This window comes from Acomys russatus, chromosome 31, assembly GCF_903995435.1.
Source record: "Acomys russatus chromosome 31, mAcoRus1.1, whole genome shotgun sequence".
Lineage (NCBI taxonomy): Eukaryota > Metazoa > Chordata > Mammalia > Rodentia > Muridae > Acomys > Acomys russatus.
The window spans coordinates 36,545,673-36,563,048 of NC_067167.1; the positions used below are offsets into that span (position 1 = coordinate 36,545,673).

The 17,376-nt window shown below is 44.0% G+C and overlaps 1 protein-coding gene across 2 annotated transcripts in view; it reads left to right on the forward strand.

Annotated features, from left to right (window-relative positions):
* Window positions 1-17,376, forward strand: part of Ptprb (protein tyrosine phosphatase receptor type B) — a 101,389-nt gene that overhangs the window by 18,519 nt on the left and 65,494 nt on the right. Inside the window, exons 1-2 of one of the 2 annotated variants that reach the window (XM_051139896.1) lie at window positions 6,151-6,359; window positions 6,768-7,041. In XM_051139896.1, coding sequence (XP_050995853.1) covers window positions 6,306-6,359; window positions 6,768-7,041 — 328 coding nt within the window. In that variant the 5' untranslated portion in view covers window positions 6,151-6,305. Of the gene's footprint in view, window positions 1-6,150; window positions 6,360-6,767; window positions 7,042-17,376 lie in introns of those variants that run through there. The other variant, XM_051139895.1, reaches the window with a different exon arrangement.

Genomic DNA, 17,376 nt, shown 5'->3' on the forward strand with positions numbered 1-17,376 from the left:
AACAGCTTCTTTTGTACATAAGATAGACTGCAGTGTGATTTTATTGTCATTTGAGTGTTCTCGGAAAGATACTCTCAAACTCAGAGGCTGTTATTCTTTAGTGTTACAGAGTGCTCAGTTTCCTTGATGTATCAATGTTCCTTGTACAATTTGTTTTACTATTAACCGTGCTAGGTCCTAGCATGTCTGGCCATTAGCTGGGAAGTGCACCGTCCATGTGGTCTCTCCAAATTCTTTTTGTCATTTCCTGGAGACTTCTGATCTAGGAAGTTTATCTAGAAAGATTTCTTTAAGGACTCCAAACTATATCTCTAAATACAGAACAGGATGGCCATGAAGTTTAAAAAAAAAAAAATAACTGCTCATCGAAATTATGCTTTCTTCCATTTTAGTGCTTCTCTTTTTAAATGTATGACACTCTCCGCAGGTTCAAATTGTGTTAGATTTTACCACACTTTTTTAATTGAGGCAATACAGAGGAAAACTTAGAAAGGGTCTTGATGTCTTGTGATTGGTTTTAGCTGACACATGTGCCTGGTTGCTACGCCTTCTCTTAAGTGTTATTGTGCCGTTGGTAAAGTGTTTGCTCAGCATGAGTGAGAGCCTGGCTTATTAACTTGGCATTGATTGTCCATGCATGTAATACTAGACGCAGAAGGTGCAGGTAACAAGACCAGGAGTTCAAAGTCATCCTCAGCTACACAGGCAGATCAAGGCCAGCCTAAGTTACGTGATACCCTGTCTCTAAATAAAGAAACTGCTTGAGATTCGAATAACAACCAAAAAAAAAAAAAAAAAAATTCTTTTAAGGAGTCCTGGTTTCCTGCACAAAAGCAGCACAAGAAGGAGACCAATGAAAACCGCAACATGGGTGGGGGAGGGGCTCACAAAGCCCACATCTAGTAGGGAATCTGTTGGCAAGTGATGGCTGTTGGTAGAGAAGAGAGTTGTGTATCTCTGGGAGATGTGTACACTGATAGATGGTACATGCTCCTCCTGTAGATGGCAGCACTAATTGCACTCAGTGGTCTTTTTTTTTTTTTTTTTTTTTTAAGTAGAAGGCATAAAGTTGGGAGGGAATGTGTTTGAAAGGATCTAGGGAGATATGTGAGACAGTATGCACACACGCACATGTGCACATGCACTCACACATACTAGCACATGCATATATACATGCATACACACACACTCATACACGCACATAGGCATACATACACAGACACACATGCACACACACACACGAGGGCGAACATACCCACTCACGCATTCACATACAGATACATACACTCACAGACATATAGGCACACCTGCGCACACACCCACACCCACACATGCACACACAGATTCACAGAGAAGCACTCACATGGCCTACCCCGCCTCTCTCTCTCTCTCTCTCTCTCTCTCTCTCTCTCTCTCTCTCTCTCTCTGTTCCTCCCTTTCCCATTCAGGACAGCATTTGGAGGCATGCATCAGGGCCATACTTACAACGGTCCATTAGAGAATTTGCTCACATTAGAACATGTACTAAGCAGCTACCAAGATCCAGTCTCTCACCCAGAAAATATTCACTGAGACGCCAACAAAGCTCTACCCTAAGATTATGTCTTTCAAAGGACCAAAGAGGCAGATGGTACTCAAATACATAAGTAATTAGATTATCGCCACACATTGTTGCTCTGAATTAAACAAATGAGTCATGAGGTGAAACATATAAAAGACCCGTTTTCCTTAGGATGGCTGACGTTGGAAGAGGAGTCTTCAAGCGTAAGCCAGAGCCTGGCACTGAGCAGGTGCTTGGCTGTGTTCACTGAATGAGAGCAAGCACCTGAAGAAAAGTGGCAGGCAAAAGATGAACAGTGAAGGAAAGGCAGGCACCAATGGCCCTGGGTGAGGACCATGGCCTTTCAGTCACTCACGAGAGGTTTGGATTAATGTTCCCAGCCCACTTCACTTCCTCTCTACCACTGAGCTCTCTCACGCCCTGGTCCTGGCCCATGTGGTCTACAGTAGCTCACACTCTTCCTATTGAAACATCAAAGGATGTTATGTGCACCACTGAGCAGGCGCAGTCTCATGTTAGTGTAAACCCTGGTGGTGGAACGCTTAGGGAAAGTTACTGGTTATAGGAGATGAAATAGTGCAGCAGCGTTCTGAGTGTGCCTACCACCGTGTGCTGTGCACAAACGGACTCATAGCACCTTTGTTTTGTGGGTGGAAAACAGTGGGGAGGGAGAACAATGTGTTCCGGGTGCACTGAAGCAGTGGGCACCACTTGCTGGGGCTGAGTTTCCCCGGGGAATGGCCTCATTCTGAGACAAGGAAAGGTGTGGGGACTCTGTGCTAATACTCAGACCACAGCATGTGTGTGTGGAGACACGACACAACCAACCCCGTTATCAGGCAACTTTCTGGGGATGCAAAACATACATCCCAGCTCTACCCCAGCCGTTATTACCCAATGGCAATATATATATATGTGTGTGTGTGTGTGTGTGTGTGTGTGTGTGTGTGTGTGTGTGTGTATGTATGTATGTATGTATGTATGTATGTATGTATGTATGTATAAGAGTGACCAATGGACCACAGATGGGCTGACTGGGCTTAAAGTCCAGAGAAACAGGTGTACTTCGGATTTCTTATCCACGGCTCCTGGTTCACGGCCCCTATAATGCTTGCGATTTATTACATAACTAGAATGGTAAAAATACATTTTGTTAAGGGAGGAGAGGAGGGATGGGACTACAGCCAGGATGTAAAGTGAATAAACAACGAAAGGACAAAAATTGACTTAGGCCCCTGAAGTGTCTCCAAGTAGATAAAAGTAAAACATAGCCAAGCTTTTGCAAATAAAGTGATTTTTAGAGGTACTACTGATAAACACTTAATGGGAGTGAGGAGTCTGCAGGAATCTATGAGTGGGTTAGAAGGGAGAAAGGGCTGAAGGCTGAGCTCATTATCGGTAGCCAATGATTTAACCGCTTCCTCCCACCTTATGAAATCTCTATTTTTTTTTTTTTTTAAAGGCAAGTGCCTGAGGTTGAGGACTTCCAGGAAGGTGACAAGGAACACATCCCTGTGCTGGGGGGGGGGGGGCGTCCCCATGGGGACAGAGGATGCTGGGCTTTGGACCTTGTCCACCTTACCCTATACATCACATAGAGAGTTGTTTAGTTACACCTTTAAATTTATCCTGTGCAATAAGCAGCTAGGTATGAAAAATATACAAACTGGTGTAAGGTTCAGCATTTATGTTCGTAATGTAACAATACCCACGCCTTAGCTGTGAGTTTGTAAGCAAGGACTGTGTTAACTCACACGCGATTGTTAGTGTGAATCTTTTCACCGCTTTTTAAAAGACAACTGTTCAGCCATTGATGTCTAGTCAGAAGCAGCCACACCCTTCCTGTGGAGTCTGGGAAAGGCTTCCTGATGACAAGGGGGAAAGGTTGTCTGCTCTATCAGTGCAGAGCGACTGCTGCCCATTCCTGGAGTGCAATGACTTCTAAAGTAAATGCAAGGCCACACGGTAGGACAAGGTGGGCTCAGAGGCACTCATGGAATTCCAAACAGTGAGAGCAAATAAGAAATGAGTCAACGTACTTATACATAGAATAATTTTTATAAACTCTCCATCAAAAAGATGGTTTCAGGAACATGCCCTTTGCTTCCTGGAACAGGTAGCCATATTCGCGTATTAATACTGTAGATGCGATTCCCCCCCCCTCCTTTTTTTTTTTAACTTTATGTATTTTGTATGTGTGTGAGTGTCTTTTTTGCAGTTATGCTTTGTGCATCTCATGCATGCCTGGTGCCCATGAGGTCAGAAGAGCATCTAATCCCCTGGAACTGTAGTTGTGGCTCACCATGTGGGTGCTGGGAAATAAACCCAGGTCCTCTGCAAAAGCAGCGAGGGCCTTTAACTGCTTAGCTCCCTCTGCAGCTCCATAAGTCGCAGCAGTCTAAGTTGGCCCTGTTGTCTCATTATCTGTTATTTTTATGGGCTGTTAGAACACACAGAGTATTGGAAGCTCTGTTGTCAGCCTTAAGATGATAATGATAAAATACTAATAAATTAAAAGTCTGCAATTATATGCCTTTGGAAAAGAACTATTTATAGCTATTGGCCCTTTCCATCATGTACTGATGTGATTCTTCAGCTATATTGAGGATATTAAAAATAATTTAAGCTCAATTATGTTCATCTTTGATAACTCAAAAATAAAAATGGATTTAAAGACTCAACTTCTTATTTCCCTGGCTCCCATTGCTGGCTTCAATCTTGGCAGGTTCCTGTTAATTGGAAAGTATCTTTTGGAAAGATGTTTTGTCATAGTCCTGTTTGCTCCTTTTCAAATGTCGTCAGTTATCCTCGTCTAAATCATGAGGAATTATTACATATGTTAGAAAGTTGGCCAAAAAGAATGCATGTTAGTACGTGTGTGTGTGTGTGTGTGTGTGTGTGTGTGTGTGTGTGTGTGAGAGAGAGAGAGAGAGAGTGCACTTGGGAAAAATAGGATCTATTGAAGATTTTCAGAGACAGTGAAAATCTGGTATATTTAAGGGGGAAGATTGCAAATCAGAAAAGCCAATCAGAAAAATTGGAAGTCCCAAAGAAAACGATTTTTTAAAAAATCATAAACATCAGGAATTAGTAAGTGGGAACCATGCAATGAGTGAATTTGAGGGAGAACCAAAACATAAAATAAAATAAAATGATTTGTATGCATCTGTTGCTGAACAAACTAACGCTTGTTCAAGTAAGATTTGCAAAGTTGCTTTCCCATTTGTAATTTTATAGTAGCTCTCTATGAAGCCTTTAGAACATTGCTCTTATCAACTGAGGTAGCCTTGTTTTCTGAAAACAGAAATTATGTTGGTTAATACATCTGGACCATAGTCAAGGCATTGAAATCTCAACTGTGTTGCCAAGGCAGACATGACAGTTGGGGTTTGGGGGGGGGGGGAGAGGTAGACTGCTAAGAATTACCTTAAGCAAACACAAAATGGAATCTGAACAAAATGGAATCTGATTGCCTTATCTTAGTCAGTTCAGTGGGGCCATGTCTTTTGCTAAGAGCCTCAAAACCTTACAACTATAAGCACGGCGGCAAAGTTTCGCTATTATTACCCATCCACCACTTAGTACTTTTGCTTTGGAGATAGAGGGTTTTTTCCCCTAAGACCTACTTTTAGACACACAGTTCTTCGGGCTATAGTGAAGATGCTAATGTGCTGCAGTTGGTGTAGAAAACACTGCAGGAACTTTAAAAGGTGTAGAAAGCTGAGTGTTTCCCACTGAACCAGGTTGGTAATTGCTTTCTTCTGTCAGCTGGAGGGTGGCATGGCCTTTCACTGGCCAGTCAGTGCTGAAGTTGCTTGCTCTTGCTGGGGCTAGAACACATCGATGATCATTACTTTGTTGTCGGCTCACAATACTTGCCTAAGATTTTAGGGAGCACACAGACCTGAGCGAGAGAAATGTGACAGTGGATGGAGAGATGAAGGTCCTGTCGGGCTCTTTGCGGGTCTTTTGACTCTGGCTTGATGTCAAGAGGATGCAAAGGATGCGCACTGTGACTAATGAGGGTTTTGAGGTGAGAAGGGCTAGAACCCTCTAATAAAAGGCTTCAGGAAAGAGTGTGGGCGACCCAGGGAAATGTGCTCCGGTCAAGTTTAAGCCTGGGAAAAAAGAGGCCCTGGAGAAAGCAGATGAGAAAGATAAGGAAGGAAGATGGGGGGGGCAGGGGGGAGGAGCTCAGGGTGTGGAGAGGAGGGGGGGCTGAAAAGTGAGAGGGCTCAAGAAGACTGGGTTGAGGACCACTGCGAAGGAAAAAGTGAAAGTCGAGGAAGAGGAGGAGAAGACAGAGCTCCTCAGCCCAGGCAGGGACCCTTGGGTAGGGTGGCGGCAGGGGAGGCGGGGCGGGAGCGGCGGTGGGGTGGGTGTGCAGCTTGGCTGGCCTCAGGCCCCCTTTGGCAGCCTCAGGCGTTGCCTCCTCGAGACTCCCTCCCTCTCCGGAGCATTGTTCCTTTGCCGGGAGACAAGGAAATTGCCTTTTGATTGCGGAAGTCCCGGACGGGGCTTGGGGGCGAGGCAGCGCGGGTCAGAATGGCAGCGTGGGAAGGGCCGCGCGCCGAGGGCCCCCGCCGCCTGTCGCGTCCGCAGCCCTCCCCGGGGCGGCAGCAGAAGCAGCGGCTGCAGCCGCCCCTGCGCGACTCCAGCCCGGAGAGAAGCGCGCTGCGCCCGCTGGGCGCGCTGAGCGCGCAACAAGTGGTACCCGAGGCGGCCTGGCTGTCCTCCTAGCGAGATGCTGTACCATGGAACTGTACTGGCCTTGTGGATCACGCTGAGTCTCCAGCAGGTGAGCCGGCAGAGCAGGGCTTGTGGGGGGATGCTGCTCCACGCACGAAGCCAAGAACCGAATCCATCCAGTTCCCAGCCTGCCTCCCGGGCTGCGCTGCTAGATGGACAGGACCAGAAATCTCTTGCCATCCTTTCCAGAAATCTTGCCATCTGCCAAACTGGACGGCTAGCCCTGCAGTCCAGAGGGCAACCTCCTATCTTCAGCTGCTCCTGGGGGAGGTGGAGCAAGCAGGCTGAAAGCTGCCTGCTATCCACTTCCCTTGTGGGCCCTTTCCTGGGCTGGAGGGTGAGAGGACAGCTGAGGCTGGGTTCCAGTGCTGAAGACAGGTGACTCTGGGAGGTTGCTGTGGACATCTTAGGCAGTGCAGACCGTGGGCTTACTCTGTGCTCTCTGATTCTTTTGCAGACTGCAGTGGAAGAGCCAGTGAAGTGTAACTTCACAGTGTTGGAGTCTAGGGTCTCCAGCTTGTCAGCGTCTATCCGGTGGAGGACTTTCGGGTCACCCTGTAACTTTAGCCTCATCTACAGCAGTGATACCTCAGGGCCCATATGGTGCCACCCCTTTCGGATAGACAACGTTACCTATGGATGTAACCCCAAGGATTTACAAGCGGGGACCTTTTATAACTTCAAAATTGTGTCTCTGGATGGAAACGAGAAAACGCTGGTCTTACAGACAGGTAAAGAGTGACAGGTGTGGTGGGATGGCCGAGCACTCTAAACTGAGCCTTGTCTTTTCATACTGGAGCTTTCATTTGATCTCTGTGCATTTAAAAAGGTGTGTGTGTGTGTGTGTGTGTGTGTGTGTGTGTGTGTGACAATTAGACCAGGATTTCTAGTTGGATAAGATCTGGTCAGAACAGCTTTCTTGACTCCCTTGACGCTGAGAATGACAGCTTGCCTAAATAGCCAGAGAGAAAGGGATGCAGGGGGAAGTGGGGATTTTATTTTATTTTTTTATTGATATGGTTTGAGCTTCCATCACATTAAACTGTCAAACATCAGAATCACTGTAAGCAAATGTTTTGCGAATGAGTGATGGGGTTGTGTGGATTAGGAGTGTGCTTGGCTGTACGTGTAGGACATGAACCAGGACAAAAAATCTTCGGGAATAAAATAGTACTATTCATAGGGAAAGTTGAAAGGGGCCTCTGAAAAAGAGGGTGGAATGATGATTTTTGTGTTTCCTGAGTTACATAAGAGTAGAGAACACTCCTTGGTCACTCTGACCTTCGAGCCAATGATTTCCCAGCAACTCCTTCCATGTGTGGATGCTAAGAGTCCATCTCTCTTGCCCTCCATCCTATTCTCTTATCTGTGAAATGAGAGACTGTACCAGTGCCTTGGGCCCACATTCTACCCACCTGCAGGGGCTATCCCAGGCATCACCTCCCACCTGCTGGGCCTATCCCAGGCATCACCTCCCACCTACTGGGCCTATCCCAGGCATCACCTCCCACCTGCTGGGCCTATCCCAGGCATTCACCTCCCTGGAGCCTCAGCCCATGAGGATGCTGCAAACCAGTTCAAATGGAAGAGAAAAAGCTCTGAAAGCTAAATTAATAAATGAGTTATCTATATGATTTTTCCCTAGTTCTATGATAACACAGATGATTTCTTTGGCCATACCTCTTTGAAAACCACTGTCAGAGGGCACTGCATGCAGGGTCAGGAAATCTCACCAGGCTCCTGAAATGAAATATTAATCCTTTCATGGTTTATTTTTTAAGCCACAGTGCACACTTATATCATTTGACTTACTACGGATGAAACATATAGGTGGTTTCTGAGACTTAATTAAAAAGGAACCTCAATTTGAAAAGACAAGCTATTTGTTAAGAATATGCTTGTGTTTATATGGAACCAGGGAGAGTAAAATCAACTACAGAATTAGATGGTTTCTCAGGAGTTGGAGCAGCTGGGTGTTCAGTCAATACTTTGTTGGTTTCTTGGAAATTGAAGACAGTTCTGTGAATATTCACATTACTATGACTAGGGAATATTGAACCTAGAACTTCCAGACATGCTGGTTGCACTGGAAAGCGTCTCACCAACAATGTGTATTTAGTGGGGGAGAAAGATAGTTTAAAGTAGCTGCATTTTAGGAGCTTTTGGGGAAAGCTTAAGCCTTAAGGAGCTTGGAGACAGTTGTTAAATCCAAGGATTTGTTTTTTGGCAAAAAGATCACGAGCAAAAGTTCACTATAGATGTTAGCAGCATAAAGCAAGCTTTGAGTTGTGACACAGGGAGATGCTTCAAGTCCAAAGGTGAAATATAAGAATCCTTCACTATTGACTGTGTTGTTTTCCCACCCTAGGGACAGGACTAGGCAAACACCGTGCAAGTGAGCTACACCCCAGACTCGTTATTTTGCTTAAGGAGGTAGTTTTCACCATACATTTCCTGAGTGTCAGGATAAATGTGGACAATGAAAATTGCAGATGGTGTCTGCGTAATGATTACTTTCCTCATGTTGGTTTGCATGGTGGTGTATCTTTCTCAAAATTCTCCATGACTTTAAGATAAAGATTTCATTTAAATAAAAACGTTGAATTAAGATTTTAAAGATTGTTTTAGGGAGGATTTTTTTAGTTGTTTATTTATACATTATAATGTAGTGTTTTCTAGATTTTAAAGACACATTTTGATAAGAAAAACAAGTATTATTCCTCAATATTGATTACTAAGCTGCAGAGATGAGATCCATAAATCATAGTTTACCATGACTAAAGTAATGCCAGCTAGCCTAATATCAACTCAGAGAAAGAGTCAAACAAGCAAAATACCTTATTCAAAATGTGACTTATTCCTTCACGGCCTTTTACCAATCTTTCTGGTCTAGTATGAATCAGAACAAAACCAAGACTCATTCATGATTGGACATTGGACTGTTGTTTACATGGTTAGGTGTGATTTGGGGTGATGGATTTTACTGACAGTCCAAAATAGTTAATTATTTTGTCTTTCGTGGACCTGGAGTTAAGGATTCAAGAAATCAAATAAGAAGTATCTTAACAGTAGTAAACACCCATTCTACATTTCAAATCAGATTTGGACATTGTGGGTTCAAATTTAGCTTAGCAAGTATGCACTGTGCAGGACAGCAAAGGGAACCACAGCAGAGGGAGACTGAGGAGTTTGTAAAGTCATAGTGCAAAAAAAAAAAAAAAAAGATCCCTAAAACTTGTAGTCCTGAGCAGACGTGAGAGGTCATATTGACAGTGGCCACACAGACTTCCACATCTTCCCTGAATGAGGACTTTGTCCCGCCCCATGGGTGCCAGGCTGTCATAACCACAGAGAAGATGGCCGGCTATTCTCAAGTTTATCTGGTCATTCACTGGAAATACAACAAAAAGGCTGTGAACGTCAAGTTGTGTAGTTGTGAGCTTACCAGGAAGTAATACAATAGCCGTACCAAATATTGTATAAGTAGGCATGCTTCAAAGACTACGACAGAGCTTGCAAAGTGGTGGCCTCTGGGGATGCATAGGTGTTTAAATAATGACTGGACTGTGCTTGGCTTCTGTGGCATCTGTGAAAAGTTCAGTTCATTTCTCCAGCATTAAAAACGCCAAGTCCGCTGGGCACATCTTTAATCCCAGCACTTGGAAAGCAGAAGCAGCTGGGTCTCTACGAGTTCAAGGCCAGCCTGGTCTACACACTGAGTTCCAGGCCAGCCAGAGCTATATAGGGAGACACTGTCAAAAAAAAAAAAAAAAAAAAAAAAAAAGCTACATTTTTAGGTCAGTTTCAGATTTACAGAAAAGTTATGACAATAGCACACAGATACCTCAGATTTCCTTATTATTACTTACAGTGTTTGTTGCCCTGAACGAGCCAGTACTATCATGATTAACTCAAGTCCATAACGGATTTGCACTTTATTGTTTTTTACTCATCGTCCTTCTCTGTCTCAGGGTTTTATTTGGGGTCCACAGGACATCCCTTTTGCTGATAATTCAGACAGCTTTGAGTATTTAAGACCACAGTCACACACTCCTGGGTTTTACTCTATAGCCTGAGACTGATGTTTTTCTTAGGTTTAGCCTGGGGCTCCAGGCTCTGGGTTTTCAGGAGAAGGACTCTGTGCAGAGGTCAAGTTCTCAGCAGGCGACGCAGCAGCTCTTCCTGTGAGCATGACCTGCCCCTCTCAGTGCTGAGTAGTTGGCTGAGGTGTGTTCAGCTTCTGTACTTTATCTCTCCTCCCTGAGCACAGTGAAATGGAAGTGGAGCTAGCTTGACCTGGGGAGATTGATACTCATAGGCCCTGGATTTCTTGTTACTCTCAACTACTTATTAACAACCTTCCTGGGAGGGGAGGGAGTGTTGGAAAGCCCCCCACTCTCAAATGATTTTAAGTATCTTAACATGGTGAATTTCTTAGTCTGTATGAAGAACACTGAGGCGCTTTAATTTTTCAAGGTACTGCATCAGATATTATTTTCATTCCAAAAAAAAAAAAAAAGATTTTTACTGTATTGGACTGACTAAGGCTGTCACATCAAAACCTGGGTAATTTAAAAACCAAAATTGATTTTTTTTTTTTTTCCTCACTCCTCGAGGCTAGGATTCCAAGGTCAAAATGTCTACAGCTTTTCTGTCCTGCTAGGCTTCTTTCTTAGTGTGACAGCTCTGTCCTTCCACGCATGACTGTGTCCCTGGTCTCTTTTCTTCTTCCTGCCCTTCCCCCCTGCCCTTCCCCCCTCCCTCTCCCCCTCCCCCCCTTCTCTCCTCTTCTCTTCTGGAAAGGAGACTAGTCATATTAGATCAGAGTCCAGCCTAATGACCCAGTTTGAGTTACTCACCTCTTTAAAGACCCTGACTGTCTCAACTAGAGGCTCATTCCAGGACTGCTAGGGCTTGCAGGTTCAACCTACAAGGTAACTCCAACTTTAAATACAAGCCATTATTTCTGAAAACTGTTGGTAACTTTCTATCATCCAAAAACATTTGCAGAGATTGTTATAAAAAAAAAAAGTCCCTGGCTTCTATGCTATGTGGAATGAGTGTGAAGTTGGAAACAACAGAGCTAGGGAGCCAAAGTGCACCAAAGCACATCGCGACTTGGGAGCCATTGACATCTCTTTTCTATCATTCATAGGCAGTAAAATTCAGGGACCACGCCTTCTTATATGTGGTTAAATGGATAATGGTCTGGAACTATTTATTGTGATTTCCCAAAAGAAAGGATGTGTGTGTGTGTGTGTGTGTGTGTGTGTGTGTGTGTGTGTGTGTGTGTGTGCTTTTATGGTACAGAACTCTCCATGTTTAATACACTGAGACATAAAATATCTAGTATGTTGACTACATGTTTTTGTTGTTTTACTTTTTGGGTTTTGTTTGCTTTTTGTTTTTTTGTTTTTGTTTTTGGTTTTGAGACAAGATCTCGTCGCCTTGTACTCCCAGGCTGGTGACAAACTCATGACAGTTCTCTCTCCTCAGCCTCTCTGGTCTATATACCATTTGATTGTCTCATGGCAACTGTGGACTTTTGAAGGGACTGTTTGCATCATGGTTCAGAGATGAGTTCTGAAGGCAGAGTGCCTCTGCTGCTCACTGGCCAGGAAGTTTAGAGGAAGTTGCTTTCGCCTCTGGGCCATTTGTTAATCTGTATAGTAGGGGTGATAAAAGCAATGCTTACCTCATAGGGCTAATTGGGAGATTTTAATTGTCAAATTGGATAATTAGTCACCCGACAAATTAGAATAATTGGTCACATCCTTCATGCAGTATACCTACTGCTACTTCCTCTGATTACGATGGTTTGTCCATCTTCCTGGAAATAACAGAATTTTCACAAACCCACCGAGCTCACATGTGACGGAGCTCCATCTCAGTGTTCCTACCACAGAATGGTACCACTGCTGAGCACATGTTAGTTCCAACAGACTTCTACGTGATGCGCTACTGCTTCTCAAGTCAACTTTCAAGGAGAAAAAAAAAAAAAAATAGAAAAGAGCAGAAGGAACTGTTTCGCCTTCCTTTCTCATATGGCGATTCACTAGGTTTCCTATAGAAGAGAAAAGATGGTACTCACAACTTTCTTATTGGACAAGCCAAGCCCATTGGGTATATGAATATATATATATATATGCGGATATGTCACTAAATGTATACTATACAGCCAAAAGGAGCACAACAGGCTTTTGGGATTTTTATTTGAATTTTTTTTCTTCCTTCAAAGTGGAAGAAAACACTGAAAATATCAAGTACATATGAGAGTAAAAAAGAGAGTTTAGACTCTGAACCTGTGGGTCACAACCCCTTTGGGGGTCACATAGCAGATACCTTGCATAGCAGATATTTACATCATGATTCATAACAGTAGCAAAGTGACAGTTATGACGTAGCAATGAAACAACTTTATGGTTGTGGGGTTACCACAGCATGAGGAACTGTACTAAAGGGTTGCGGTGTTACAAAAGTTGAGAGCTACTGGGGTAGAGAGATAACTCAACAGCTAAGAGGACTTGTTTTTCTTTCAAAAAGGACGTGGATTCAATTCCCAGAACCTATAGGGTAGCTCATGACCGTCCATCACTTCAGTTCCAGGGAGCCCAGCACCCTCTTTTGACCTCTTCACCACCAAGCACACGCACGACACACAGGCATATGTGTGAGCAAAACACTCATATACATAAAATATATTGGATTTAAAAAAAAAAAAAAAAAAGAACAGTATAATGAAATAGCATGTACCTATTACCTGCCCTTCACCAATCCCCAGTTCATGGCCAGCCTGGTTTCACGTGTATCCTTGCCTCGCTGCTGATCATTTTGAACAGTCCAAATCCTAGAGAGCTCATTTCATTTATAACTACTTCAGTGTCTATCTTTGTAAGTATGAGGACACCACGGGGAACAGAACACACGCCCTGGTAGGGTTGCTCTGTGCTGACGCCCTGGTGGCTGCAGGGTTGCTCCGTGCTGACACCCTGGTGGCTGCAGGGTTGCTCTGTGCTGACGCCCTGGTGGCTGCAGGGTTCCTCCGTGCTGACACCCTGGTGGCTGTAGGGTTCTTCCGTGCTGACACACTGGTGGCTGTAGGGTTCTTCTGTGCTGACACACTGGTGGCTGGAGGGTTGCTCCGTGCTGACACACTGGTGCTGTAGGGTTCTTCTGTGCTGACACACTGGTGGCTGTAGGGTTGCTCCATGCTGACGCCCTGGTGGCAGTAGGGTTGCTCTGTGCTGACGTCTTTCTCCAGCTCACTAGAAGTGAACTCTGCAGTGTTTTAGGCTAACCTCCCTTGTCTCCTTCCTGAAGCTTACATCTTAAGCCCACAGTTGCTCTGGCTATTATTTCTGCCTTTCAACTTTAGCATTGAAATGTCCTTTATTCCCATATAAACCAAGGATCCTAAATCCAGAAATTCTGAAATCCCCCGAAACCTGAAACATTCTGAGCACTGACATGATGTCACAAGTTGAAAATTCCATGGGATGAAACTGTTTTCTGCATGAATTTTTTTCTTTTTTTCTTTTTTTATATTTCATTAATTTATTCAGATTACATCTCAATCGTTTTCCTCTCACTTGTATCCTCCCATTCCTCCCTCCCTCCCGCATTCACTCTATTCCCTTCCCCTAGGTCTGTGACCGAGGGGACTTCCTCCCCCACTATATGATCAAGGCTATCAAGTCTCATCTTGGTAGCCTGCTTATCCCTTCTCTGAGTGCCACCAGGCCTCCTTACCAAGGGGAAGTGGTCAAATATGGGGCACCAGAGTTCATGTCTGAGTCAGTCCCTGCTCTCCACACAACTGTGGAGAATGTCCTGTCCATTGGCTAGATCAGTGTTTACTGCATGTATTGTCCTTGGGTGGTACAGTAACCTGAGCAGACCATTCTGGGTCCAGATCTGCCTGTCATGATGTTCTTCTTGTAGGTTTCTAGGACCTTCTGGATCCTTCTATTTCCCTATTCTTTCATACTTCTCTCACCTAGAGTTCCAATAGGAAGTCCTCACATCTATCCCAATCTTCTGATAAGTGAAGACTTTCATGGGACATTCCTTTTCGGCTAGTGCCCAATTATAAGTGAGTATATATCATGTGAGTCTTTCTGCTTCTGGGTTAACTCAGTGTGATCATTTCTAGTTCCATCCATTTGTCCACAATTTTTGGGATTTCCTTGTTTTTAATAGCTGAATAGTATTCCATAGTATGAATGTACCACAGTTTCTTTATCCATTCTTCGACTGAGGGACACTTAGGTTGTTTCCAGGTTCTGGCTATTACGAATAAGTCTGCTATGAATATGGTTGAGCATATGTCCTTGTTGTGTGCTGGAGCATCTTCTGGGTATATGAATTATTTTAAGTAATATAAAATTACCTTTGTGCTATGTGCCTAAGATGTAATAAAACATGCAAATGTTGTGTTCAGACATGGGCTCAGTCTTCAAGATATCTCATTATGGTGTATGGAAATATTTCAAAAAAGGGAGAAGTCATTTTGTGTGGAGCCCAAGATTAGCAGGAAGACTCACACCAACAGCATTCGACAAAGTGCCCTTCCTGCGGCAGGGCTAGCCTTAGCACTTCCTCCTCATGGCCTCTTCCCATAGCTCTGAAAAATACATATTTCTTGTTCTCCTTAGGGTGAGGGGTTGTGGAGCAAGGGGACAGCGTTCCTGGCCTAGAGCCATCTTTGTGACAAACACCAGTGCTGGGATGAACCCAAGTCTGGGTGTGATGTCAGAGTCAGCCTCCTGGATAATTAACCTTTATTCTGCTTATCCTCCCTACACTGTTGTAAATGACGCGGCAAATAGCTGTCAAAACCCCTCTAACTTCCTTCAAGGTTGCAGGAGATTTACAGATACCTTGTGGCTGAAGTTTACTAATGTCCGGCATTAATCTAACGTCCGGCAATCATACTGATGTACGGGCACCATAGCGTTATGTTCCAGATTAGCATAATATATTGCATTATCCTTAAAGTAAGGAAGAAAACTGACTACAGCAGTGGTTCTCAACCTTGTGAATGCTGCAACCCTTTAATACGGTTCCTCATGTGGCGACCACCCACCCCCAACCGTAAGATTCCTTTTGGTACTACTTTATATAACTGTAATTTTGCTGCTGCCATGAATCACAATGCAAACAAGTGTGCTTTCCAGTGTCCTTAGGCGACACCTGAGAAGGGGTCAGTCCACCTCAGAGGGTCACGACCCACAGATTGAGAACCACTGGACTACAGTCAACCAACAAAGGAAATTCTCTCCACTAGAAACGTACTGAATGTGTGGAGACTGTAGGCAGGTCCTTTTCTTTTCTTATTTTATTTTAAGTGTATTTTATTAATTTATTCGTATTACATCTAAATTGTTATTCCATCCCACGTGGCAGTTCCTTTTCTATGCTATTTCTCTTGTCATTTTTGAGAGAATGTCTCAGGGATTATTGGGGATTATGCTCCATCCCCACCTAATTGCCATGAAAAAGAAAACCCGACCCTCTGGTTATTTTACTTGAATCATTGATGTTCATTCCAGTTTACATAAAATGCCAAGTAAATATAGCTTACAACAAGCTGTGCTTGCTACCCACCTGCTTTTAAATAAGCAGTTTCTGTAAAGCTACCCGAACATGGCTTTGGGCACACAAAGGTCTCCTGGAGTGAGACAGTAAAGGAAGATAAAATTTGAGAGAGGTGTGATGCCCAGAGTCAGAGAAGCCTTGAACGCCTGAGAAGAAACGTGGTTGCAGCTTCGATGTGGGTGAGGATGGCAGATAGGAGAGACACTCGTGGGGTAAACTGGCAACAGTGGTGGGAAGTCATGAGATAAGGACAACATTGAAACACGTCTTGAGTAATCTAGCACACAGTGCTCGGCCTCTGAGAATTGCAGTGAAGTTAGTGGGGAAAGGGAAAGACAAGAAAAAACACTTTAAAATGCAATGGGGAGACTCCCCTGAAGAGCCAACATCCACTGCAAGGCATGACTCTGCCTGTTGTTGTTAAGTCGGATGCTAGGAAGAAAACGCAGTTTGCACCTGGGTGTCAAATATTCAGCTGTACCTCCTGGTGCCTATGTTTGGTGTCTCTCAGCTTCTCTTCTGACTGAGAAGGCTCAGTGTAAATCATGGCATCCCTTGCAGATATAATGCAGATATAATGCGGGTCCTATATAGCTGTTGATACCAACACAAAGGTTGGCTGCACTCCTCTTGGTTTAAAATCATTTCTAAAATAAAATTCAATCATTTCATATTCTTAGCCTAGAAATCCGTGTGTCAGTAAGCACTTATAAAAACTATAAGAATTAAGTATTACTTGCATTAGAAATATAATTTTCTCCCTTTTTTTAAAAAAGATTTATTTATTATTACGTATACAGTGCTCTGCCTGCATGTACTCTTGCAGGCCAGAAGAGGGCGCCATATCACATTACAGATGGCTGTCAGCCAGCATGTGGTTGCTGGGAATTGAACTCAGGAACTCCGGAAGAGGAGCCAGTACTCTTAACCGCTGAGCCATCTCTCCAGGCCTAATTTTCTCCTTTTCAAGTGACTTTAAAAAAAAAAAAAATTAAAAAGGAAAACATAATTCATTTTGGCTTAGGAATTTTGCCAAGCTTTGTCTTTCCTCCTGAAAACGGAAAAACTGGGTTGGCAGTTACATAACTGAATTGTCAAACAGTGTTAAAATCCCCCCTCACACACACATGCCACATACATGCATGCATACATGCATAACATACATACATACATACATACATACATACATACAAACAAAATTTGGGGCTGGGAGATGGCCCCATGGGTTAAGCCTTCCCATACATGTGAGGACCTGTGTTGAAATCCCCAGGACCCACATAAGCACAGGCCTAGTCACAGGTGTCCATAATCCCAGTGCTCACAGGGCAAGACCGGAAGTGGAGAAAGGATTATCCCAGGTAGCTTAGGGACCAGCCTGGTGGATGCAGGAACAAAAAGGTGGAGTACAAAGGCACCCAGCCGACGCTGTGATCTGACCTCCACATACACACCGAGGCGTAGCTGCACAC